Source organism: Melozone crissalis, unplaced genomic scaffold, assembly GCF_028551555.1.
Source record: "Melozone crissalis strain CALT ecotype California unplaced genomic scaffold, PUWL_Pcris_2 ptg000005l_1, whole genome shotgun sequence".
NCBI lineage: Eukaryota > Metazoa > Chordata > Aves > Passeriformes > Passerellidae > Melozone > Melozone crissalis.
Window position 1 is genome coordinate 29,462,253 of NW_026535783.1, and position 26,562 is coordinate 29,488,814.

The window sequence follows — 26,562 nt, forward strand, 5'->3', positions numbered from 1 at the left end:
TTTACAGATAACTATCTTAAATGAAAAAAAACCCAATTGTTTTAGAGAAGAGTTCATTCAAGTGTGAACTTACTGGAAAGTAACCTGAATTAAAACTAGACATACAGATTCACACTTAAAATTTAAATCAGTGCAAGGTAAGATAATTGACCCTGATTGTTGTTTGAAACTATAGTCAGTAGTGTTAGAAGTAGTTTAATGCAATAAAGTTTCAATGATGAACTGAATGGAACTGTCAGTTTAGTTTTTTGCAGTTGGAAGTACTTTTCAGTTTGTTTCCACTACCCCTTGTCTGTTAACCAGACACCACTGAGATTATGTGAGGTTATAAAGAAGAAGAAGCCATTGGGTTATTTATACACAGGATTGATAAGATCTTAGTGAGCCTTTTCTTCTTGAGGCTAAACAAACACAGCTCACTCAGTCTCACCTCACTTGACAGAAACTGCAGTCTGTTAATCATCTTAATTGCCCTTTGCTGAACTTCCTTGTACGTCCAAGTGTCTCTCTTACTGGGGAGGCCTGGATGCAGCAGCTCAGATACGGTTTTAACAGATCTGAGCAGTACCTCCCTTGGCCTGCCGGCAGCGATCTTCCCAACGCAGCCCAGGTTTTGGTTTGCTTTCTCTGCTGCAAGGACACATTGCTGGAGTGTGTTCCACTTGGTTTCTGCCTTGTTTCTTGTCTGCAAAGCTGTTTTCCAACCACTTACCCTCCCTATATACTGGTGAATAGGGTTTGTTTGCATTTAACTTTTCTGAAATGTGTAAGGTTACTCTCAGCTTGTTTTTCCAGCTTGTCAAATTTTTCCTAAATGGCAATGCAACTATCGGGTGTGTCAAACATGCCTTCCATTTTTATATTATATGGAAAATTGCTCTCTGTCCCTTCATCTAGGTCCCTGCTAGAGACATTTCATACTATTGACCCCTTGGATATGCTGCTAGTGAATCCAGCTGGATTTCATGCTTCTGAAACCTTTGAGCCTAGCATTTCAGCCATTTTCCAGCCCACCTTGCTATCCAGTTACCCCTGTAATGCTTCATCAGTTCTATGAGGATGTCATCCTGATCAGGCAGTCTATAGCAGGAATCTGTAACAGTGTCACTCATGTTGATCTGCTTAGTCATTCTGACTAGTAATCTCTTAGCTGGCTCAAATCCGTCCTAAGGCAGGGCTCATTCATTCCCTTTGGTCTGTTGCAGAAAGGGCATCTTTCTGTCACTGCCTTCTTAGCTTGTTCTTCCTAAGGAGCCTGTATATGTTCATGTCAGCAGCCTTGGCATGTGAGCTATCCTACCATGACTTCATGATCCCAGTGGGTCTGTGACCTTGCAACTACATATAGAACTCTGTTTCTTCCTATTTGTTCTCCATGCTGCCTGCATGAGTGCACAAGCACTCCACATATGCATCCAGCTGTAGCCGTGATTTTCTGTAGCGATATTTTCTGAAAAACCTCTTTGCTAGGATTTTTCTCCTGAGAAGCTAAGAGGCCTCAGGAACAAAATGTAAACAATAATTATCTGCTGCTGTGGGATGCAACAGGTGGATTTTTGATTGGTCTCATGTGGTTGTTTCTAATTAATGGCCAGTCACAGTCCAGCTGTATTGGACTCTGGTCAGACACAGGATTTTGTTATCATTCCATTCTCTGCTTTCTTAGCTAGCCTTCTGATGAAATCCTTCCTTCTATTCTTTTAGTGTAGTTTTAATATAATATGTATCATAAAATAATTAATCAAGCCTTCTGAAATATGGAGTCAGATCCTCATCTCCTCCCTCTTGCTGGGACCCCTGTGAGCACCACCACATCCAGTCTTTCTGATTCCCAAGAATGAAGCTTTCCCCATAGTGTTCTTCTTTAGGCCTTTCTATATTTATGTGCATATGCTTGGAGTGATCTCACTTTACCCATACCTGTTTTGTTGACTATGAGGTGTCTTTTGTTCATATCATTCCTCACCCCTAATTCTTCAACAGAGTTCACTACTTTGTAACTTAATGTGCACTTTTTTTTTTTTTTTGTATAAAACTGTTCTTACCACCTTGGCCAGCCTGTTCATGAAGATGCATCTGTCCACCATAGCCTGGTGGATCCCGTCTCTTCCAAGCAGTCCTTATTCTCAAAAGGGTTTAATGGTTATCAAAACTAAAACTTTATTGCCAACACTATCTCACAGCTGGTTGTTGACCTGCAGGGTTTATCTGCTGCTCAAACCTCTACTTCACTAACTGTTGCAACAGGGGAGAACACCACTTGAGCCTTGACCATACCTTCCAAAGCTGCATAATCACATTTGGTACTTTGCAGGTTTCCCTTCCTGTACAGCTCGTGCCCAGGTGTAAGAGCTGAAGAAATAATAATGTGAGGGCTGGACACGCTTCAGCACTCTTTCAACAATGCCCGGAATTCAAACCCTGAGCAAACAACAGCCTTTCTTGATATCAGTCAGAAGATGAGGGTCCTCCATCCTGTTTGAGTGTTTAGCACTTCCCTCTTATGCTGCTGTGTGGCTCAGGTTTACTGAACACAGCTGATTTGTTTGACAGAGCTCCTAGGGCTCTAACTGCTGTGAGGGAACTGAGTCTCTTCTTTAGTTACAGATTCTCAGGAGCAGGAGCCTTCCTCCTAGTGATAGAAGGAACTGCCAGGTCACAGGAAGAACAAAAAAGGGGAAAAGGGAAATCTCAATGTAGTCAAATATTTCAAAGCAAGACTTTTTAGCATGTGGTTCTGAGATACTGTTTTCAGCTGATTAACTGAACTTTAAAAATAAATATATAGTACAAATATTGCATTTCTGTAGCGTGATTTTAAAATATGTAAAGATCTCCTAGACAATTTATAATTCTTTCTTTATGTCCTATATAGTAATTTGAACATGCCAAAATTAGTGTTTAATTATCTTACTTTATGGTAGTTATGCTTTGGATTTAACATTTTGCATACTTATGTAATGAACAGACATATTCTCATCCTGAAATTTAGCAACAGTATTGCTAAATCTTGACTGCATTCCTGTTGAGCAGCAGCAATCTGATCTTGGATTGTACAACAGGAACGATAACATGAACAATCTTTGAGAGAAAATACTGCTTTTTTGTTGGTTTTTTTTTTTAAATAGAATAAACAGAAGGTAAGTAGTATAAGATAAGAGGTGTAACAGAAGATTAGTCTAATGGATTTTTGAAGTAGAAACCAGGGATTGTAGAATAGCCAAATATTTTCTCTTTCCCTGGGCATGATAGTGGAATATAGGTCAAATATAAGGATCAGCGTTTGTGTAGCGGACTAGAAAACTGATCAGGAGCATGTTGGCAAAGCCATTTTAAATGTTCTTTCTTGAAAATAAAACCAAATTCAACACTGTTGGTCCTTTGAACAAAGACAACAGGAAGACTACTTCACTGCGAGTTAGGGCATGTTCACCAATGCGAAGCAAGCCTAGAGCAGGCTTTTTTGCCTTTTTCTTTTTATATTAGCAACACGGGTTCCCCCTCTGCCCCAAGAAAGATAATAATATAGAATACAATTTTTGCAGAAAGACAGCTGTATGCTTAAGGTTACTTGGAAAAGTCTTGCAGTGATGCTAAATAGCAAGGAGCAAGCCTGAAAGCATCAGGTCACTGCAAACATATCATTTGCAGTGAAAACCTGAATAGTTGCATTTGACATGAAAATCTCTCCAAAAGTTAATCTTCAGAAGAAAAATGTGTTGTTTTGACTGCAGACACAACTTAAATGCCATTACTCTTATTCTATTGAGAAGGATAAACCACTGTTTTTGTAATTTTCCAAGGAAGGAAGAAAAACAGGTGTTTCTTAGTCTAGGTGCTTCCTGTTAAAGGCTCTTTTAAGTGTGTGTTCTTTGAACTTTTACCTGATTAGGTAAAGGTAGGGAGGGGAAAGTTCTGGCAACTTTGTGAATCAGGATTTTACTATAGTAAATTAATTAATGTTTTAAAATATTAAAGAGCAAATTAATATATCCAGTAAAGAAGAGCATTGATGAAAATTTAAAGGTGTTGGAGTGGACTAATGTTCTGGATATATTTCCAGACAGGGGAGTGAGGATAGCATTTCTTCCAAAAATTAAATGTTTAATAGTGAATTCTATTATTTCTATTTTTTTTCCTTACATCTGCCTTCTTAGGAAAAGTCCACTGGTACTTATGAGGGTGGGAGATAGTAGGTCATGATGAGGAGCAGTTTTTGAGAGATCCCTGGCTCAGTGAGTTAGTTGTTTTAGACATAAAATTTGCATAAAACAGAACTGTAGGATTTAGTCAGAAAAAGAAAGAAAAGAGGAAAGAGCAGAGGAAGAACATTGCTTGCTCATCAGCTGACAAAAGCCAGCTGTGCCTTGTACCAAGTGGAGGGGGCTGACAGTTTCTTCTATGGTTCTTAATTTTTCGTACATCATGCTCAATATTTTTTACACTCACAGTAGCAGCCCATTTGTAGGTAAGTGCCAGTCATCAAAACAAATGCAGCAGAATTTTCTTTAACAAAACTGCTGGAATAAGCTGTGAGAAGAAAAGGTTACAGAGGAAATTACTGACACCTTCAGAAGGTTTTTGCTATTGATGTAGTGTGTGACAGCAAATACCAGAAATATGTTCTATGTAACCAGGCATGAAAATTTTGCTTGCAGTCTCAGCTGTTAAAAAACAGGTGTCAAATTCCTGAGGACATTTTCTTCCTTTATATCATTAAAACTTTATCTTTGAATTTCAGCTTAAAATACCATTTAATGTAATTCTCTAGTGCTAACTGTATTATCTTGGAGGAATTTAGTTTTAGTTTAACTTTAGTGTATTATTCTGTAAGATTCATTGTTTCTATTTAGATGTGGTAATCCCTCTGACTAGCATTGATGTGAAGTACAGTAAGAAGAAATGCCTGTACACTTTCAGTGTTGATGATTATTTTAAAGAATGTTTTACTGCAGGAGTAAAGAGTGGAAGCAAAATAAAATGTTTGATTTTTTAATGAGTAGACTGTTGGCCTAAAGTTGTAGCTTATGCTGGTACGAGTGCCATAGCTTGCTTCTGAATCACATCCTTTTTTTTTTGTGTAGCTTGCAATGATTTTACTTATGTTTTCACTGTCCACTGATATCCCTATGGTAGCAGGATTTCCTGTTTTAAAATTTTCCTTTCATCCCACTCTGGAGACTGTTTAGTGCCAGGTGTCCGTCTTGTTTTGATTCTTTTTTCCTCTGTCATACTGGCCTTGGTAAATGTAAGAATTTGTATATATTTTCTTCTGTCATCTCTGCATCGTGCCCCTCTCAGTGAATTATTCATTTGTTCTATTATACATTGCAACACAATGTATGCATTTTGACACATGCAAAACGCAAAAACCATGCTTTTGTATATCACTGAGGGAGGGAAATTTTTTGTAAACACATTTTTTGATGCAGCTTACTGTACCACTGTTATAATGAGTAATAATCATGAGTTATACTACATGCTCTGTGGGTTGGTTTTCTTTAGAAGAGTATTTCTGTCTCTTGGCATCTGTGATGGAGAGAGATAATTGCTTAAATAAAGGAAAATTTGCATACAAAATAAGATGGAGATGGTATAAATGAGCACTGCTGAAAACATCACATGAAGTGATAGAGCATTAGCAACAGCATAAGTATCTTCTGCGCTGAAGAAAAGTCCCAGTTATTTGCAGTACTACTGAGGTAGTAGACAGTAATCAACTGATACACAAATACCTTTCTAATCCTCAAAGTTAGCCAGTTTGGGTCTAGGCTCAGGAACTTAGTGAATTCAAAATACTTAGTTCATGTATGAGTCGTCTCATGGCAATGAAGATGCTCCAGTTAATTTTCTAATAGTATAGCTGCTCACTTCTCAGCCACACATTTTTGTATTTGCTTAGGTGGTGGTTTTTCAAACACTGTAAGAAGAATGCTGTTGCTTCCAAATGAAATGGCCTAAGATGACCTGAAATTGATTGAATTATGGTTCCCAGAAATATAGCAAAAGGAGACTTTTTTGCAGCAAGGGCTGTGAGTGATCTAACATCTGGAAACTCCTTTTTAAAAGTATGTTTAGAAGTAACTGTGGAAAAGTTATTTCAGGTTTGATTTCCAATAGTTTGTTATATAGAGAGAGCATTGCGGTTGTTACTAGTAATGAACTTCAATGAGACTTTTGAAGAGAAAGAAAATTATAATGGTGATGAGGTTGAGGAAAGGATGATCATTCTAGATTTGATTGGTGTTGATACCCAACCTTTTGCTTTTCTGCTTATTGTGTTCCTGGCAAAGTGTTTTTGCAGTGTGTTATGAATTATTGTGTAACCTGTATGAAGCTTCTCTAAAAAACTGTTGGTGCTACTTTGACCATTGTTACATGATACTGATTTTAACTGGATTGTTTATCAGCTTCTGGACCCTTGGATGCTTCCATGAGGTTTGTATAGATACAAATGAAAAAGCAAATGGATCTGTGGAAGAGGACTACCACACTGAGTTTAGATGTATTTCTCAGGGACCTTCCTTAAGTATGTCTGGTGATGTATATCAGGGTTTAGGTAGCCTATGACTTTCATCAGAATTGTAAAAGACAATTCCTGGTCCCTGTGTTCCTTTTATTACAGTAGTAGCTGAGAAAAGCTGCTTGCTTTCTGCTGAATTTCAGGCTTTCAGAGTGAAGTAAGATGGACCTAACTCTGAAGTCTTGTTAGCATTCCTCAGCTGACTCACTTACTGGTGCTGTTATTGTTGAAAACTGGATCTGCAATATCTGCTACCCAGTCTGTCCAAATATAATTTTGCTTACGGGATGTTGTTTATACCTGCTCATGTTGTTTCCTAGAACCATGGAAATGGTATGTCAAGGATTGATATATTTATGGCGCTAGAGCCTTGAAACAGCTAAAGATGTTAGTGGCCAAGTGCAACCCTTAAAATTATAAGATTCCTTAAGGAAGCCCTGTTGGTTTTTTTTTATGAGGAAGCACAGGTCATACCTGCTTAATCTCTCAGCTGCATAAATACTTTATAATTGTGAGTCTCTTGTTAAGCTAGCTTATTTGTGTATCAGCAATTCTCAGAAGACCCATTTGACAGTCATTAGGGTATTTTTTGAACCCCACACCTAAAATGGATTTGAACTGTCATTCTTTTCATTAGTGTCCAGATGATTTTGTTGTGATTGAGTGGAAATTAGGCAAATGAAGGCTTTTTAATTAAGGCTTTTTGCAAGGAGAGCTATTTGTTTCATGTAAAAGCTGAATGTAAACTTTTTTTATGTGTCAGAGATCTTACATGTACTTGAATCAATGTCATTCTTAAGTTTACCTGTCTTCTTGTGGCGGAGAGGCCATTTGAAAGCTGTTTGAAAATATATATTTCAAAACCAGTGATAGTCTGGATAAGACATTACTTTTCTATTTTGTAATTTAAGCTTCTGTCATCTATGCTAGAACTGTACCGTTTTTGAATGGAAGTAATTTGGAGTCATCAACTTAACTAGTAATTAAAGCTGTTCTTCCAGATATATGTTTGCAGGTGCAATGACAAGGAAACGAAATATGCTGTAATCTTCACCAGAGTCTGTAACAAAGTGTGAAAAAATAGCAATGAAAATGTGTCAGTAGAGAAACATTGCTATTTATGATCTTCCTCCATTGCTGTGTATTGTAGTTGCAGTACAGCTTGCAGACTTTATTGCATTGTGAAGACGCTGTGGAGAAGATGAAACACAGCATGTACTGTGCATCAGATGCAAAGTGTGGCTGCAAAGTTTGTGCTCTAATAAAAGTTCTGATGTAGTTGCTGGTTTACAGTATATATGATATGGATGTTATTTGACTCTCCAGGCATATTCAGAGTTCTCTTGAAATTTTGCCAAAAGATCTCATGGCGCCTTGCCCTTGAAAAAAGAAATCAGTCTGGGACACTTCTATATGTAGAAGGTGCAGCAGTAAATCTAATAAGTAATCAGTGGCAAATGCAGCAGTCCAGAAAATAGAGTACTTCACCTGAAACTGTAACACAAACTCTTAAGAGCATTTTGCTAACGATAGAAAGGTAGTTTTTTCATTCTGGCTGTATTGACTTCATATGTTGGATGAAATAGAAACCTTTCCTTGTGTTTTCCTGCTCCTTTAAAACCAGTTATATATAGTACATTATTTCTCCTTAATTCTGATCATAGCATTTTCAAAATTCCCTATGATAAAGGGAAAATTTGAATTGAGCAGTAGAAAATGTTAGCCTTTTATAGATGATCTTTGAGTTTGGTAGCAGGAGAGAGAGTCTCAGGAGGTGTCTTGAAGGAGCAGCTTGTGGAAGATGCCTATAGAAAAATCAATAGGAAGAAGTTACGCATAGAAATAGTTCTCTGTTCTTTTTCTTGATTGCCTTGTCAAAAGTGCAGAGAATAGAAAAGCTTCTAAGGAAGGGTGTTCACAAAAAGATTTGTGTAGGGTTACTGTGAAAAGAGGATTTAAAAAACTGATAGTGTTTGGTAGATCAAATAGTGAAGTGTGTTCTTGGGCATAAAAACTTCAGTGATGCTTCCTAGCTCTTCTCACTCTATCAAGACAGCATGTGTATTGTTCAGTTTCAGGCTTTTATTTTAGCAGCTGAATAGTTGTAAGCAGTGTGCAACGGTAGGGATCCATAATGTGTGGAAAAGTATTAATTTTTAATATTTTTAAGAAATGCAAGTAAATATTGCTGCAACACCAGAGGAGAAGTTAAGAGGTAGGACTTATGGAGGGAAAACTGGCAAAATGCATTCAAAATACAAAGATGCTTCCTCAAAAGCATAAGCTCCTCATGGCACACAGATGTGCTGTCAATAGGGTGAAAGTTCTTAGAAAAATGAGTAGTAACAGGTTTCTGAACTACTCTATTCAGGCCATGTGTCAGATGCAAGAGGTACTCATTTAAATTAACTCAAACCTGAGATAGGAGCTTAATGATGAATGTGTACTCAAAATTTCTGTAATTGTGTTTTTAATAAATGCACTTTTTATTTTTCAGAGATCCAGCTTATTTTGATGAAAATTGGCTGAACAGAATCAAAACAGAAGTGGGAGATAATTGGAGGCTAAAGGTATTTGACTTACTTTGCGTGTCTGTGAGTCTGTATTTCAGTACTTAATACAATATTGTGTCTAAATATTCTCACATTTCTGGATTAGGATCTTGCTTTATAGACAGCATTTTGAATTTTGTACCATTTTAATTACACTTACTTTTTTTAATGTTGTATTGTCCTGCACAGTTTTAGCAAAGACATTTTGAATTTGTGAACAGGTTTTAATGATTTAAAAGGAAAATATTCAAGTAAATATAGTTATGCATTAATTACCTCTTGTTTTTCAAATATTGAATGAGAGATTTTTTTTTTAATGTACAGTGTGAAAGCAGCTTTTAAAAAAGCAGCTTTTTTGAGAAACAACTGCATAAAAATAGGAACATAAGCAATATATTTAAAGAAAAATGGAAACATGTTGCTTCCTTTTACTTTGTCAACTCTGCAGAGCTACTGAGTTTTAAGGGAGGAAGTCAGGTTTTTTCTGTGTTTCTACTCAGCATGATTTTTAATCACAGTCTGTTTGCTGGGTTGTTGTAAACACTTGGCATTCTAGCACTTCTCTGCAAACCTGAAGGAAACAGAATTTACAAGAACTATGAATGAGGAATATTTTGCTTTAGAATGTGAAGAACACAGTCTCACATGCAGATGTTAGTGTAGTTTTTGAGTAGTTTTCTTCAGCGAATGATCTATGTGCTTTTTTAAATTTCCATTTTCAGCCTGACTAATTTGGGGGAAGAAAAATAGTTAATAAGTTACTGTTAGTTCTTGTTTCCTGTAAAACCATTTTGTTCCAGCCACCAAAACTCATTCTGAGCATTTGGGGAAGGACTAAAACTGTTAAATGCTCTAGTACTTACAGGCTTCTCTACATCAGTTTCTGAATTGCAGGGACACTCAGAGACAGAATGCTGCCTGAAACAAAGATGGAGCACACCACTGCTGTTTATGTTTTCACTTGGCCAGGAAACATGTATCAGCATAGTTTCTGCTGTCTGACCAGCGCTGTGAAGTCTGGAATGTTTTAGAGTGTTTTGTCTACTAGGGCTGCCAGCAAAAAGTGAGGGTACATTGATGAGGATATATTGAGTGACTGCTGAATAAGAGACATCATCGCTAAAAAACATTTAGGACTCCTTTGGCATCTGTTGAATGTAGAGCACTTAATTTATATTAACTTCTGAAAGAATTGTATGGAATTGCAAGCGAACAGCTGGGTACAAGATCTTACTTTTCTGTAAAATATTTTTTGGGTTTTTCCCCTAAGGAATTTTGAAATCTTGGTTGTTAAATGTGGAGGATAACAAACTGAGAACTGTTGGTTATATTAGCATTTCAGCTGATTGAATGTGGAGCAGCAGCTTCTATACCTATCTTATGGAGTTTGAGGAATAAATATTTTATTTTTATGTCTTGCACTAATTTGGCAGATGTAAAAAAGAAACACCTTATTAGCAGATGTGAAAAAAAAAAAAAGCTGAGCAATCTAGTAACTTCCTTATGTGACTTAGGTTGGCAAAACATCAGGTCAAATTTCAGTTTCTTGCTGATGTCATTCCATTTTGTTTTTCAAGTGTCCATGTGAAGAACAACTAAAGACTGATTTTTTTGTTGTGTTTTGTTTAAGAAGTACGTATAATTCAGCTTTTTGTATACATTTTTATAGACCACTTCCCTTTTCATGAAGATTCTAAAAGGCACATGTGTAATACTTTAACTCTTGTTTTTAATCTGTAAGTGATCTTATACCTTGCCAACTGTTCTTTATGTGAGTAAACATTATTAGTAGTCTAGTTTTCCAAATGTCTATCATCTAGTCCTTCATTTAAAGTCTGGCTTGTAGAAACACTTCAATCTGTGCATTTCTATGAATAGAATTGTTCAGCTTGGAAAAGACTTAAGATCAAGTTAACTCTACCAGGTCCACACTAAACCATGTGCTAATCTCCACATTTATACTTCTTTTAAATGCCTTCAGGGATAGTAACTCAGCTACTTCCCTGGGCAGCCTTTTCCAATGCTTGACAATGCCTTTGGTGAAAAAATTTTTCATAATACCCAATTTTAACTCCTCATGGGCCATTTCCTCTTGTCCTGTCACTTGCTTACTGGGAGAAGAGACTAACCCCCACCTCACTACAATCTCCTTTTAGAAATATATTCATTACTGGATTTAAGATGTGGGCATAATATTTGCATGACTCTAGAATATATCTTTCCCTTTGTATTTTAAGAAGTGCCATGAGAAATGATAATTGAATTATCTCATGTCTTGTGGTAATGAGCTACATTATTTTCTTGTTGCTAAACATGGTCACTCTTTGATGCCATCAGAACCATCTGGTGTAACAGTCATCACTTGTACCAACTCCTGGTATCATGAACCGCGTAAAGGTTAGCAGGTCTAGTAGGGGAAATACAGAAAGACAATATAAATGTAATGTGTAGGAAGTTTTGTGAAACAGTGGGGGCTGGTAGAGATTAGTGTAGGTCTTGTACAGCCCGCCTAACCACTGTTCATGGAAGTACTCAGAAAATTATAGAATCATAGAGTTGTTAAGTTTGGGAAACACCTTTAAGGTTGAGTCCAGCTATCAACCTAGCACGACCACTGTGTTCACCGCAACCCATTATGTCACCAAGTGCCATATCTGCACATTTTTTAACACTTCCATGGGCAATGACTCTATTATTTTGCTAGGCAGTGTGTTCCAATGCTCTACAATACTTTCCATGAAAATCTTTTACCTAACATTTAACCTAAAACTTATCTGATGCCACTTGAGACAGTTTCTTCTTGTCCTGTCACTTGTTACCTGAGAACAAGGGAGAAGGTAATGAGTGGTGTGGTTGTTAATTTTGAATTGTGTGTTGTCCTCTTTGGAGAAGAAGCAAGAACATAAGGCTGAGATTTTTTCTGGGAGAAGGCGGGAGAGAGATGCACAGGTTTGGTTAGTTTGGTTTTTTTAGCATTTTGCTTTCTGATAACTGCAATGTTTTTGCTGTTGCAATACCATTTGAAAAAAAAACTCGCAGGGATGTTTTTAAATTCTTGGTTACAGGGCAGGTTGCCAGACTTGAGAAATTGAGCAATGCACAGGAGAGAAAAAGGGAAATGCTAAAACTTGGGGAGCTTGGAAAATAGAAACTATTCAGCAAGCATTACAGTTCTTAGAGTTAACCATATCTTTGTCTACTCTACTGTATTTAATAAAGAAATATTATTTCTTCAGGGTTAAAATTTCACGCTCATAGCATACATCAATGTACATAGTAGTTTGTACTTTCCCTTGGGCAACAAAAAGACTTTTCACTGCTGCGTTTGCAATTTTATCCTGGTTTACAAAAATAAGCAAAGCCATTAACTCCTTCCTCATGTACAATGAACACTTATATGTAGTCCAGATTTAAATTGTATTTCATGACTGAAGAAGATGACATCTGGAATATAAAACCTATACTGAAAGTGAAAAGCAGCTTAGAAAATAATTTGGTTGCCAAAATTTTTCAGGGATAAAATTCCCTAATCAAGGAAATCACTGATTTATTCATGTGCATCAGTTTTGGGCAATTACAGAATAAACTGTTGACTCTTTGAGGGATGGCATAAAAGCCCCCCTTTCCCTCCTATCTTTTTTCATTCAGTGTGGAAAGCTTAGGAAGGAAAGGAAACACATTGTTCAGCTTGATTTTCTTCTGAACTTTTCATTTTGGCATTTAGACAGCATCAGTTTGAAGTACAGTTTTATTAGTGTTTGTAGTAGCTGTTGCAGTGTAGCAAGCTGTGTTAGTCTTGGGAACCTTCACTACCTAGTCTTTCTCTGGGTTACACCTCTCATCAGTGATGAGAGACATTGCTGCAGAATGCAGTTTAAATCAAAAACCATATGCCTGTGAGAGTGGTAGAAACAATGAACACAGGTGCTCCCTGTCTTTCTTGGTGTGTGTGCACACACACCCCCACATGCCCCTGCCCACCTACCTACCCCCCACCCACCCTGTTAACTGCAAATGGATAAAAGTGTACCGTAATGAGATATCCAAAGCTTATTGGTTAAGAATTCCCACACCACTTGAAAGCATGTGCTAGCAACATTTCCAGAGGTTATTCAAGATTTAAAAGTAAAAAAGAGAAGCCAATTTACACAGAGCCTCCAGCACAAACAGGGTTTCAGTCATACATGTGATATAACGGTAATGCAAAAGTGGAGATTGGCTGCCATAATGTTGGAGAAAAAACAGGAAGTTAGATAACCCATGCTCTCTTTTTGTCAACAATCACAAGCTTAAGGGCATTTTCTATTGCCCACGTCACTGGCCTTTCCCTTTGTTACTCAACTATGTTAGTAAAGAGAGAAATCTAGACAGACTGCACTTATAAACCTGAGATTGGAAACAGGAAACAAGTTGTAATTAATGAAGATTTTATATGACAAGTGAGATTAAAGGGAAGCAGGAGAAAAACCAGGTAACCATTAAGTCTTATGGTGTTGGCAGATCACATGATCTCTGCTTTCACACCAGTCAGTTTATCAAGTTAATGCTGTGTCATAAGGGTCAGTGTCATACTGAGCACATGTGGTACTATATTAAGCCAAGCTGGCTGTTAACAGGGAGGTTAATGATATTTTAACATAGGGAACACCCACACAGCTCTCGTGTGGATATTAGTGAAATTTAGGTGTTCAAAGGACTGAGAATATTGAGGTTTCATCATTATTCTCAGATGGTAAAGAGATGGAAAATTGATAGAGATTTGTCTAGAAATACTTACTGATCCATCTATTGTGCATTAGATGCAACAGATTTCTGAGGTAAAACAAAGCAACAAATTTCTAGGTGAAATAAAGCATAGTTGTCACTTTTTTTACCCCAGTAAACTTCACATCTTTTCCAGCAGAAGTATGGCTGTAGGAGAATGAATGTTAAAGTTGTTGGGAGGGTAGCATGTATATTTTCATGGAAAAGCCAGAACTCAGGTTGCTGATGCAAGCAAATAGGCTTTCCATATGGTCATGACATCTGAACAATGGTTTAATATTTTATAGTCATAATCTGTATTGACAATTCTGCCTATTGTGGTCTGACATTATATAATTTAATGGTCATTGTTAACTACAGTTAGATTTTCCTATGTGCTTAAGAAAGTGAAAAGTAATTCTGAACAACTGTCACCTCTGTGACCTAGAATTCTGATCGAATTGATTGTCTTTTAACACTTTCTTAGGCTGTTATTGGTTTTCATTTAGCTGCTTGAGGTCCTCGTTTCGTATGCTTTGACGTCATAAATGTTGCTGGAACTACTCAGTTCAATTTCAAAGTACAAAATATTAGTGGTAGTTTCCCTGTGATGATCATCTCTCTGCCAGGGGCAGTAAAACCGTCTAAGTTTATTAACCACAAGCAAGTTAGGAAAAAATTGAGAGCTGTCTGAGTAATACTGAAAATCATGGTTAAGTTTAAGTCAGTCTTAGTCTTAAAAGAAGTCTATAAAGAAGCTGCTTTAACCTCACAATTGTCTGATTGTGTACCAAATACAAAGATGGTACAGTTAATTCTTAAAAGCAAGGTACCCTGGTACTGTTGATTGGCAGTGGGGTGAAATAGGATGGCAAAGATTTCTTTTTCAGTTATGTGCTGTTCTCTTGTTTCAAGGATGCTGCCCTATAAGCTCTTTTTCGTGATGAATTTTGATCAATATTGGCTTTGTTTCAGTGTCTCAACTCCACGCACTATGAAAGTTACATAGCAGAACGTGGCTCTTTGTGTTTAAGGAATTTTAATTCAAAAATGCTTACAAGGAGAAGGGGAAAGAGGTATTTCACAGGTTTCCAGTTGGTTTCTCAATTTTTTGGGATTATGTTCAAGTTCAAGGTTCCTCACAAATGTTCTCATCGGTAAACTGGACTTAAATTCTGCAACATGGCCTTTGCGTTTCCATGGCTCTTTCTGCAGCAGATTCAGGTAAATTATAAACCAGAAGATTTTAGTTAATCAAGTTTGAAAATAATATTCCAATCAATGCAGTATTCTTTGTGATGATTTGATATAAAAGTAAAATTTCTTAATTTCTTTAAATTCTTAAATCTGTTGCAGATTTTGGTTATGATTATGCATTGCCTTTGAGTGGTAGTCTTGGTTGCTGACACCTAGGAAATAGTTGCAGCTCTTACAGAACCATGTTGTTTGTAATAGTACAGGAAAAGTATGTGCTTTGGTGTAGAAAGTGTAAATTGTCTGTTATGCCATTTTGGGAGTGACAAGAAATGTTCTCATATACATGCTATAATGTAGCATCTCCAGTTCTAGTTTGTCAGGGTATTTGATGTGTCACCTTTCAGGTCCAAATGAACTTTTGTTTCTTGTATGACTTAAAATTCAGTGATTATGGAGACTGTCAGAATGTTCCTATATCTTAATAAGGAATCAACTTATGACACTTCTTTCCAAAAGAGAGTAGATTAATAGGAGTCATGTAATCAGATTATTATCATTTTGGTTTTCTTGGCAAAAATCTTCTAGTGTGTGTATCCTGTTTCTTTCTTGACTCTGGAATTTACTTTCATCACCTCATTTTGTTTGTTGACCATATTGAAGTGTTGTGTTTGTCCCTGAATTTCAGTATCATGTTTCTTAACAGCCATCAGGTCGTTTGAAAGGTAAATAATTTCTGTTGGTGGACAGAGTCTCCTAACTGGATATTTCTGGAATGCAGTCAAGAATATAAAATTTATGCTGGGCTTCAAAGGCATTTAAAACTTGCGAGGTTTTGCTCTCCCTTCATTGCAGTTCCACAGTTTGGTGCTGTGGCTGCTGCTGTCAGCGAGAGAACTTTGTGAATCCTGTTTATATCAGTTTTAGTCTTTGCAGATTCTGTTTAAACTTCAGTCATACAATCATTTGGGTTGGTAAAGATCCTTAAGATCATAGAATCCAACCATGAACTGCCAAGTCCACCAGTGAGTAATGTCTCAGTGTACCACATCTACACAGCTCTTTGCACACCACAACGATAGTGACTCAGTCATGTCCTGAGTAGCCTGTTACAATGCTTGATAACCATTTCTGATAAAGAGATGTTTTCTGGTACTCTTCCTGGCAAAAAAACACTTCCTGGCAAAACTTGAAGCCTTTTCCTCTTGTCCCATCTCTTGTTACTTGGGAGAAGAGGCGGACCCCCACCTGGCTACAGCCTCCTTTCAGGGAGTTGTAGAGAGTGATAAGGTCACCCCTGAGCCTCCTTTTCTCCAAGCTAAACAACCCCAGCTCTCTCAGCCTCTTCTCTGTCCCAGGAAACAGTGTGCTGCTTCTATTATCTAAATTTCCTAAATACTTGAACAGTAATTTTTTATAGTCTCTAGCAGTTACTTTCAGCAAAGATTCCTTTTTTTTCCTCTGAATTTCAGCTGTGAGACCCACGGGCATTTTTATAATTTTAAATACACTGTTTCCAGAGACTTGATGCAAATGGATTTTTGCTGGAAAGGGGGCAATACACAGTACTGGAGGAATGTGGCACACATTCTGTAGAGCAGGAGGTACTTAACGGATGCCATTGGTTATGTGAATGAACAGAAGGTACCTTTGTATAGCAGTGAATTCATCTTGGAGAAATGTAAATTTTGCCAGGTACTGTAAGGCAGACATTCATTTGTAAAAACTGGGAGGAGAGACAGAGACTGACAAGAATAAAAATAAAAGAGCTAAGAGGAATAATTAATGATAAAAACAACCAATTGAACTTATACGGGTTGAGAATAAAGGATGATATTGAGCAGTAGCTGGTTTTGGTTTGAAAGAAGAGGTTTATCTCTGCAGAAAGTAGATTATTGCGATACTTCAAGGGAAGAAAGGAGGGAAGTAATGTTTCAACTTTTGGATGTAAAGATGATCCTAAGATAAACAAGTATATAAAAACATTTATGCTGTAGGATCTGATATAAAGCCTATCCAAGACAATGTTATATTTTTCATAAATTTAAATGAATTCCTAAAGATTTGTAATCACATCTGAAAGTCTGGTCATAAGGGCCTCTTGCATAACTTTCATGATTCTAAATTTAACTGTGCATAAATTGATGCAATTATATCCTTCTTTTGTGTGATTCTTCCGTGATTGCCCACTTTATGATCATTTCTCTGTAAAATACTCCCTGTATTTATTGTATTTCCTCTTTCTTGTCAAATAGGTAAGCAACCTGAAGAAAATTTTAAAAGGAATACTGGATTACAACCATGAGGTAAGAACCATTTGAACTAATCTTCATCTGCTTGCCTTTTGAGTTCTGTATTTTAGTTAACCTGTGGAAGATAAATTATATTCTGCAAGTTAAGTTCTGACGTTTTCTTGCAAGCCTTTTGGCATATATGGTGATTCATGGCCTGTTCCCTAGTCTTGGCCTTCTTTAAACTTTCTCACGTACTTTATTGAATACTCGGGAGTACCAGTGAAGCCTGATATGCAAATTTTTTCATGTGAAGAATAGATAGCTTTACTGACGATGTTCTGATGATGGACTTTGTGTCTGATGTACTTTAATGTACCTGAGTTGATGTTTTTTTCCTTCCTCATCTGCAGCTGAAGTCTGCTCTTTTCCTTTTTTTTCTCTTGAGGAGAGTGAAGGAAGAGCATTTCTAGCCCCTCCCCACATTAAAATTTTCATTAAATATTTTAATTCAGATGTACTGGACTCTGTCTTTGTCATTCTCTCTTATTTTGGGCAAACTCAGCACTTAATTACTCCAGAGGAGACAATATTTTTGCTTTCAGTGGTGAATCTTCAGCTGAAATATGCTTTCAGTGATGTTTGAGACAAATTGATCTGTGTAAGTGGCAGCAGAAAATCCATAATATGCATGTTCTAGACATTGCTTGTTTCAAAATACTGTCTTCTCATAAATACTACAGAGATTAATTTATTTTTTAATAAATTGAAGTACTTCAAGAAAGTAAATTTAAGTTAATAAATTCAAGTACTTCAAGAAAGAAAAAGTTAAGTCTTAGAAGGTTGTCTTCAGCAAATGATTAGGTATCCATGTTTAAATAAATGTTAAAAAGTGATTATTAAGCAAGCTGGTCATGACTGGGAACACTAAAACGAAACAGATCAGGTTTTTGTTATGGAAAATTAATATTACTAAGTTATGCAAGCTTCTTCTTGGTTAATATTGGTTAGTATGTATGATGATTAAGTGTCTGGTGTCAAAACTTTACTATTAGGCAAGTTCTGAGCAGATTCAAGCTGATTAATTTCTCTAAAAGTAGTGCATGTTTATAAATCTCACTGGATTTTGGTTTAGGTTGATATTTTTCTTGCTGAGGCAGTGCTGGAGCTGATAGTAGGGGTAATCTGGATTCTACTAATGAATTCTGCTGATGTTTTCCTCAACATTATTCCCTCCTCCACTACAAAAATATAGATATGTATATGCATTTTACCTGATGTAGTAAAAGCATTTGAAAAATGTGTATAATACTAATCCTGTTCACCCTCAAAAATTCAGAAATTTTTATTGCGTTCAGAAGAACAATCAGTCAAACTGCTACATTTGCTGTCATTGTCAGTTAATGTATAGAAGAACAAGAAGCCTAAGTAACTGACTGTAGCTTTCATGCTTTGTTCTGGCTCAGTTAATCTTGCTGCAGACCTCTGCTGCTCTGGAACTACAACTTTTAATTTTTTTTTAAATGTATAAATCTTTTGTCTTTTTAAAATGGGTTAAATGCTCCTTTTCATCTCAAGACAGTTATTATAGGGTCTATCCTTTATTTTCATATTTCTTTCAGGGCTTTTGATGGATATTTTTGGTTCTTTTTCTTTAATTTTTTTTTCTCTTGTTTATTTCAAACTCTGTTCACACCTTCACATCCTTGGCTTCTTCCTAGTGCCTGCCAATTTACCTGTTCACTTCAGCTTTCCTCAACAGGAGTTCTCTTGTCAGTGACTGTGAAGTCACTGTAGTGTTGTTAACTTAAACCCAGCATTGCATTTGAAAGAAATTCAGGAACTACAGATCAATATATAAATGCATACCAGAATCAAAACACATTGTATTTTCTGTTAATGCAGTCTGTGTATGGTAGTAATATTTTCCATTGTGGTTGATGTATTGACCTAAAGAATTCTTTTGACCTAAAGAAAGTCTTTTCCAACAAGAGTGAATCTGTGTCCTTTAAAGCCTGTGGAGGTTTTTAGTAGTGTTAATTCTTTGAGAAAATGGCTTAAAAATCCTACTGTTCCACAACACAAAACAAACGGTACATAATCAGAACAAAACCACAGCACTTCAACAAAACCCAACACTACTAAACTTTACAATAGCTTGTTTTTTTGTATTCCTCCTATATGCTATGTTTTTTATAAATGCCTTAACCTGATTTCTGTTTTTCTTGGGTATTGCATGAGCATGCAGCAAACACATGACTGATTCCCTCTATATAGTCATTGTTTCCTTATTACACCTTGTTTAAGAAGTTACAGTTTCTTTTTATCTGCAATTAATGTGTCAGTGATGTGTTTAATTCCAAATTTCATATTCATATTTTCAACCCTCTGTTCAGTAAAGAGCAATTTAGCAGAATTGTCTTGTTCCTTCTACTGCCAATCATTAATCCTTAATGATCTTTAGTGATAAATCGGATAACACTAATAGCGAGTCACACGGGCTTTTGTTTTGCAGGGTTTTTTCTTTCTTTCTGCATGTGGGCTGTTTAATTACATATCATTGTACTACTACCTCAGAGTATCTTCCATGGAGCAGCTTTCTTAGCTGTAAGACTTGCTAGATATCCTTGAATTTACTAGAAGTGTGAGGTCTAGTGGTCTGAGTTTTTTGGTATCTTGTATTTGTCTCCTGTCAGTGTTAGAAATATGTATTGTATAGCTGAAACATTTAATGTTTCAACATCTAATTCTTTAAGAAAGAATCTTGCTAAGTGTTTATCTAGTAGTTGCTTGTGAGTTGAGACAGTCATGTTTATCTTTTCCCAAATATTATTTGTATCAAACAGTATGATTTTATAGTGAGATGTTATGTTAAGCAATTTGGTTTGTTTTGAAGGTGTATTCAAAACTATAGTAAAGTAAGAATGAATTGCTGTTGTTGATTATGAATCATCTTCGTATGAAATAAATTGATTTGTATATGTGCAGCGATACAGCCGTGTATGTGCCTTGTCTTTGTGCAGATTCTAGGGCAGCAGATAAATGACTTCACCCTTCCTGATGTTAACCTGATTGGAGAACATGCTGATGCTGCGGAGCTTGGGAGAATGCTTCAACTTATTTTGGGATGTGCAGTGAATTGTGAACAGAAGCAAGGTAATACATTTTGGAAACATGTTTTCTTGGTTATTGTGCAACTATTAAGGAGAAGAATTATATTTCTTGGGTTTCTGTCAGAAACAGATTTATTTTTTTTTAATAATAATGATGACATTAGTTTGTTGTACAGATAGTGACTGTTTTTTGGTGTAAGCATCACTGCTTTTGGAGACTCAGACTGGAATTGAATTTACTTCCAAGATATGTATTTTCAGTTTTGGTTTGCTAAGCTGAAAAATCAGTCTACAAAGAAAAAAAATTCTTGGGTACACCTTTTAACCATTTATGAGGTAGATCAGGATAGTTAAGAATGGAAAAATGTGATTATTACATTATTCAGCATAACGCTTGGTTGCAGAGATGCATTCCAGGCACCATTTTACTACATGGCCAAAAGCCATCAGTATTATTTGTGCTTGGTCTGATGAAATGTCTGGTGTGAACTGGGTTTCTGTAGTTTCTAAGATGTGTCTATGGGGTTGGAAAATAAGGAACAAGTAATGCTGGCAACCATGCCCTTTTGGGCAATGGCTGAAGATGGAGCACAATAGGGTCATCCAAAAAGTCACTTCAGGCCAGTTGCCAGACAATTGAATCCCACTTTAGCAGTCCCTGAAGGAGACTTCTGTCCCTCTACCCAAGTGGCACTGACTGTAATTCAGATCTGCACAAATACAGTAGAGACCCATTCATCTTTTTTGAGGGTGCCAGAGAGGATGTGATGAACAATGGAGATGTTTGTTTAAGTGTGCTACTTCTCATGTTCTAAACTTGCCTCAGGTGTAGGCTGTAGATTGTAACCGAGTTACCTTAAATTACTCTTCATTCAAGCCAGATGAAGGTAACATAATGGCAAATGCAAACATTTACTCTAAATACTTTGAACAGGAAACATAGTCATGTGCTGGAAAATAAGGCTTTTTTTACTGTAATTGTGTGACAGTTGCATTAAATAAGTGTGTCTTCTATATATAGCTAATTTTGTGTTTGATGGCTGCCAGGATTTTAGGCCTGTTGTCTTCCCCGTGCTTGGTGCATCTTAACTTTACAGCTAGTTCCCCTTTTTCAGTTTTCCTAGGTGACTAAATCACTTTAGTTTCTCCTTCTGAAATTACTTCTGTTCTCTTAACCAGGAGGTTGTCTCCTATTAATCAAAATAGGAGTAGTGTTCTTCCACAAGTGCATAAATAACTCTGGTTTATTAAACCTCCTATCATCTCTGTTTTATATAAAATTATCTTCCTTTTGGTGACTATTTTTCATTTTCAAGTGGCAAGTATATCTTGATCTTGTGTCCCCTTAACTCTTTCAGTCTGGACATTAAAAATGCACATTTGAAATACCAGAACAATCTGTACTTTGAGTAAGATTCAGCATGAGCAAATTACCCAGTTGAAGGTGACTTTATCCCCAGTGTCTTTCTCTTAATCACATCATTAAAAGAGTAAATGAGATGATGTTTGACTAGAAACTGTATTATACTGGGCAAGTCGTTTACTCCTTGACTTAGTCTAAATGTCAGAATTTGTTCTTCTGGTTACTCTATCATCTTACAAGGTACCTCTTGTGTAGGTCACATGTACACAGAGCTGAGAACTTAAAAAGTGGAGGGGACTTAATTTGTGATGTACTAGAGAAATAAGAACAGACACCAAAAATGAACATGAAAGTACTTGAAAATGAGGATGCTGTAGGAAGGCAGGTTGTTACTATTACACTTACAGAAAAGGACAACCTGTGCATGGATCATGTACTTCAAGAGCCTGAACAGTTTGGGAACAAAGTGGGAAAAGGATAAAAGTAGTTATTTCAGAAGTGTGAGATGCCAGGGGAGGAAGAAAGGTAATGATGTACTTTTTTCATTGTTGTAGAGTTCAAATAAGCCTGGATTTGTATCTGAACAGGCTTGTGATAAAATCTTGTTGAATTTGTTGAAGTGGAACTTGACTGGTGCTTATACATTTCAGTGTCATCCATGGCATCTAGTCATTTTGTAGGAAGGATGCAGCTTCTGGTCTTACCTTCTATGACTTGAGTTTCAACATTAACATTTCAGAATGCTTTTATTTTCAGAGTACATCCAGACCATAATGATGATGGAAGAATCAGTTCAACATGTTGTCATGACAGCCATTCAGGAGGTATGCTGGGATGTCCACAGTGTGTGAAAGTTCAGTGTTATTTTACAGTAGTATGCTTTTTCCCACTTAGGAAAAACTTAGTTGAAAGTAAAGAAAATAAGGGGCATAGATTTTGCCTTTTAACAGTGAAAAATTTCTTGTTTTTCCTTAGAAAAATCTTGTTTTATGTCAAAGAACTCTGGTTGAATGTCCCACTTTTCTTTAAATCTAGAAGACTGAAACTTCTAGATATTTCTGATACTGGGTTCCCTTTCCTTTTCTTTTCCCACCCTGTGAATCCTGTGAAGTGTACTAGATTGATTTTCTGTGGATAACCAATTACTGTAGAATTTTGTCAAAATTTCATAAACTTTTTTTTTTTAAATTTAGTAGACAAATGACAGAGAATTGGGTAACAGTATTGTTTTGTCAGCTGTAGTGTTATGACTTGAGTAATGATATGTAAGATGAACATACATGAATAATACAGTAGGCTGGTATGTTTTTACAAGTCAGTGAGTATACTGCAGTCCATTTTGTAGATGTGCTCTTCTGTGGTAAATTAAGACCACGGTGTTAGCCACTGAAGTCCCCCTGTGACTTACAAGAGGTCGGGAGTGTTTATAATAGAAATGCCTAACAGTTTGTAGATGTTTACTGCAGGCCACTAGCTAGGGCAGGCCACTAGCTAAGGAAGGCAGGAAACCATTAGTAATCCCATTTCTTCTGAACCAGAAGAAGAGAAACTCAATTCCACATTGAGCTTTAGAGCAATTTCTCATCTCTGTAATGTCTGAATAGAGAAAGAAATATCAGTGAGCCTACAAGGAAGTCTCTCCACAGTCATCACTTTGACCAGTGCTATATCCATGCAGTCATACATTCAGTTGTATGTACATTCTGTGTGCAGACTGCTGGCTGTAACACAGCCGAGAGGACTTTGGAAATGAGCATCAAAAGAATTGTTATCTAAATCACCATCTAGTCAGTGCTGGCAAGCACCAGTTTGCTGGAGTTTTGTAACTGTAATATACAGTATTCTGGGTGGGTTTTCTAGTGTTTTTATTAAACCCAAATTGCAGCATCGCCGTCTTCTGCACCATCTTGAAATAGAAAAAACTTCTTTTATCTTCCTTCTTTATGTTGAAAATCTATTCAATTTTTATAAAAGTCTCTGTTATTTAATAAAATAGCCCATTGAAGCAGCCCACAGTTCTCAACACTTAATGAGTAAACTTTGAATTTGTTCAGTGTGTATGCCCTTTTGCTGACATGATGAGTAGAAGTAGGAGGTCATCACAGCATAAGAGTATGTTCTTCTGGAACAGATTTTTAAAATGCAGTGAATCAAAAATTTTAGTATTCAGATACTGACACAGTTCTGAGTGATTTTAATGCTACTTTGCAAGCTTAGAAATCTAAGGCATTTCAGGACCAAATCTCAAATGCTTGATGAAGAGGTGAGAAAGTGTCTCAGACTTTGAGGTATTTGGAGAACAAGGCCTCTCTCTGTTATTTTTCAATGGGCTTGGAGTTTGGAGAGGTCCCAGTCAGCTGGTAGCTAGCAAATATTATTCCAGTTTTCAAGAAGAGAAAGAAGTAAAATGCTGTCAGGTCTGTAAAATGCAGTTACAGGTCTGTCTCACTTCAATGCCTGGCAAAATTATGGAGAAGGTTACTCTGGGAGTTAGATCATAGCCAGCATAGATTGGTACGGGAAGAGTTTAAAGGGGTGAGACTTCATGGGATTTTGTAAGGAGGTTTTTCTATTTCTTAGACTCATAGCAGCTCCTAGAATTCAAGTGACTTAAAAAAAGCAGTATGTAAGAAATTAGCTATATATGAATATTTGAAAAGTTGGTATATCATCTAATCCAAGCATTTTAAAGCATTTGACATTGTGGGTAGTCTTCAAAATTTGGTATGTCAGAAGATCTCTCTAGGCTTTACTGATGTATTATGTAATTATTTTTCTGTTTCAGCTGAGCACGTACAAATTTTTTTGATGCTTCTTGGGTTATCATAAATCATTTTGTCATGAAAGTATTTCACAAGGCACAGTAGAACAAGTTTTCTGTTAGTTTTTCAGTGTAGTCAATTTGGTCTGGTGTGTTATCACCACTTAGAATCTGTGATGCTAATCTGTAGATGTAGGTATCAAAATGCAAGTTGTGCACAAAATACTAGACTGAATACATTCCTATGCGTAATATAACAGGGTTTTTTTATTTTGTTATTTTCAGATTTTTAAAGGCCCAAATAATTTTTTAGAGAAATTATTTTGCCCATTATGTATTTCCCTTTCTCCTTTCCCCTTCTGTCATTTTTTCCAAGTCTCTTCCTGGAGTAGCCAAGTTCATTATTGATGAAGGTAGTAATAAGTAAACAAATTGTTTGCCTTGCTGTTAGCATCTCTAAATTTGATCACTTAGCAGGTCAAGTTGAGAGTCAGAATAGTGTGAAGAGTAGTGTCAAAACTTGCCAAGGGGGGAGTAGGAAAAGGTGCGTACTGTTTGGGATAACACCAATGGTGTTACTTCCACTTTTTGGTTTTGTGCTGTTTTTCCCTCCTCTATTTTTTCCTAGCTGTTTAAAGATTTATCTTGTCTTAAGTAAAATTATTTTTGAATAGTTAGGAAATGATATAAAAGTATTTTATTGGGTCTATCAACAGATAGACTGGAGGTAGACTGGGTATCAACTGGAGGAAGACGAAATTCCAGCTGCTTTAAAGGATATACAGTGTCAAACATAGCCATGACTCTTAAAAACTAACATAAAGATGTTCTAAGAAAGAAAAAGAACGTGAGTACAGAAGCTAGGTTTTGAGATTGCTTTGTGGGCACTTAAGTGAGCTTATACAGTATTATTAACTGTAGAAAAAGTATTTCAGATAAAGCAAGTGTTTTGGATTTCAAAATCATCAACTAAATAGAGCAACTGTGTTTGCAAAATCATGTGTGGGGGGAAAAAAAGCTTTCATAATTCATGTTATTCATGCTTGCTGGTTTTGTGATAGCTCTACCCCTTCCCTAATCTTCATGTATCCATGACAACACAGTTTGTTCATATTTTACAGTGAAAGCAGTTAAAAAGTGAAGGTTTTCATAATATAGGATTAGAAGACCTACAAGTATTATGAGCATGAAAAAATATAGATGTAAAGGATTAACAGGGAATGACAGCTGCTGCTTATAAAACTACACAAAGAACTGTAAGAATTGTCATGTTGCAGGAAATTTGCACCATTTAAAATCCATACTGACCGCTATGCAAAATAAACCAGAAAAAGAGCAAGACTGCAAATGCTAGTTGCTAGTTTATTTCACTCTGGGAAGCTCTTAAGCAGGATTTTCTTCTCCTGCAGAGATCTAATGCAATTGCTTGAATTTGCAAGCGCATTTTTAATGTTTCCCTTTTTATAATCTCTGCACATCATCCTCCATTAAAGTTATGTGTGAAAATAGGTGACTATACTATATTTACACTGAATTATATATTTGGAAATGAAAGCCAGTTCCAGTGCTGCAAAATTGTGGAGGTAAACCTTTATTTTTGTAGTCTGGTCCTGAAGAAAACTTGCAGATGTGAAGGGAAAGTGAGAAGGACACTTCCTCATGGTTTTTATTCTCTTGACTGATTTGAAATACAAGTGAAATAGAGTTTGCCCCTCTAAACTCAAAAGTATTACCATTGATCCGTACCTCTCAAGACCACGTACTCTAGTGTCATGCTTGCAGGTTGCATGTGAAGCTCTGAAATTACATCAGCTTTTCTTGAATTTTTTCTGACTGAGCTTTTAAATAAAGGAAATAGATAGAAGAAAACAGTATGGAAATTTGCTTTCAATATTATTAAAAGTATTGTAAGATTAGTAATGAATAATGCAGAAAAAGCTCATGTTCTATTGAGCAGGTAACTGATTGAATGAGCATTTTGCAACTCTAAATTTCAGTAATACCAGAGAATGTTGATTGACCAGAAACAAAGTCAAGAATAGGGAAAATTAGGCGAGCCTCTTGCATTTTTTAGGTGGAAGG

General features: G+C 36.4%; 1 protein-coding gene across 4 annotated transcripts in view; it reads left to right on the forward strand.

Annotated features, from left to right (window-relative positions):
* Positions 1 to 26,562, forward strand: part of HOOK3 (hook microtubule tethering protein 3) — an 85,747-nt gene that overhangs the window by 14,236 nt on the left and 44,949 nt on the right. For all 4 annotated transcript variants that reach the window (XM_054289998.1, XM_054290001.1, XM_054290011.1 and 1 more), the window contains exons 3-6: positions 9,021 to 9,093; positions 17,268 to 17,318; positions 20,267 to 20,399; positions 22,476 to 22,543. In XM_054289998.1, the coding sequence (XP_054145973.1) occupies positions 9,021 to 9,093; positions 17,268 to 17,318; positions 20,267 to 20,399; positions 22,476 to 22,543 (325 nt within the window). The remainder of the gene's footprint in view (positions 1 to 9,020; positions 9,094 to 17,267; positions 17,319 to 20,266; positions 20,400 to 22,475; positions 22,544 to 26,562) is intronic.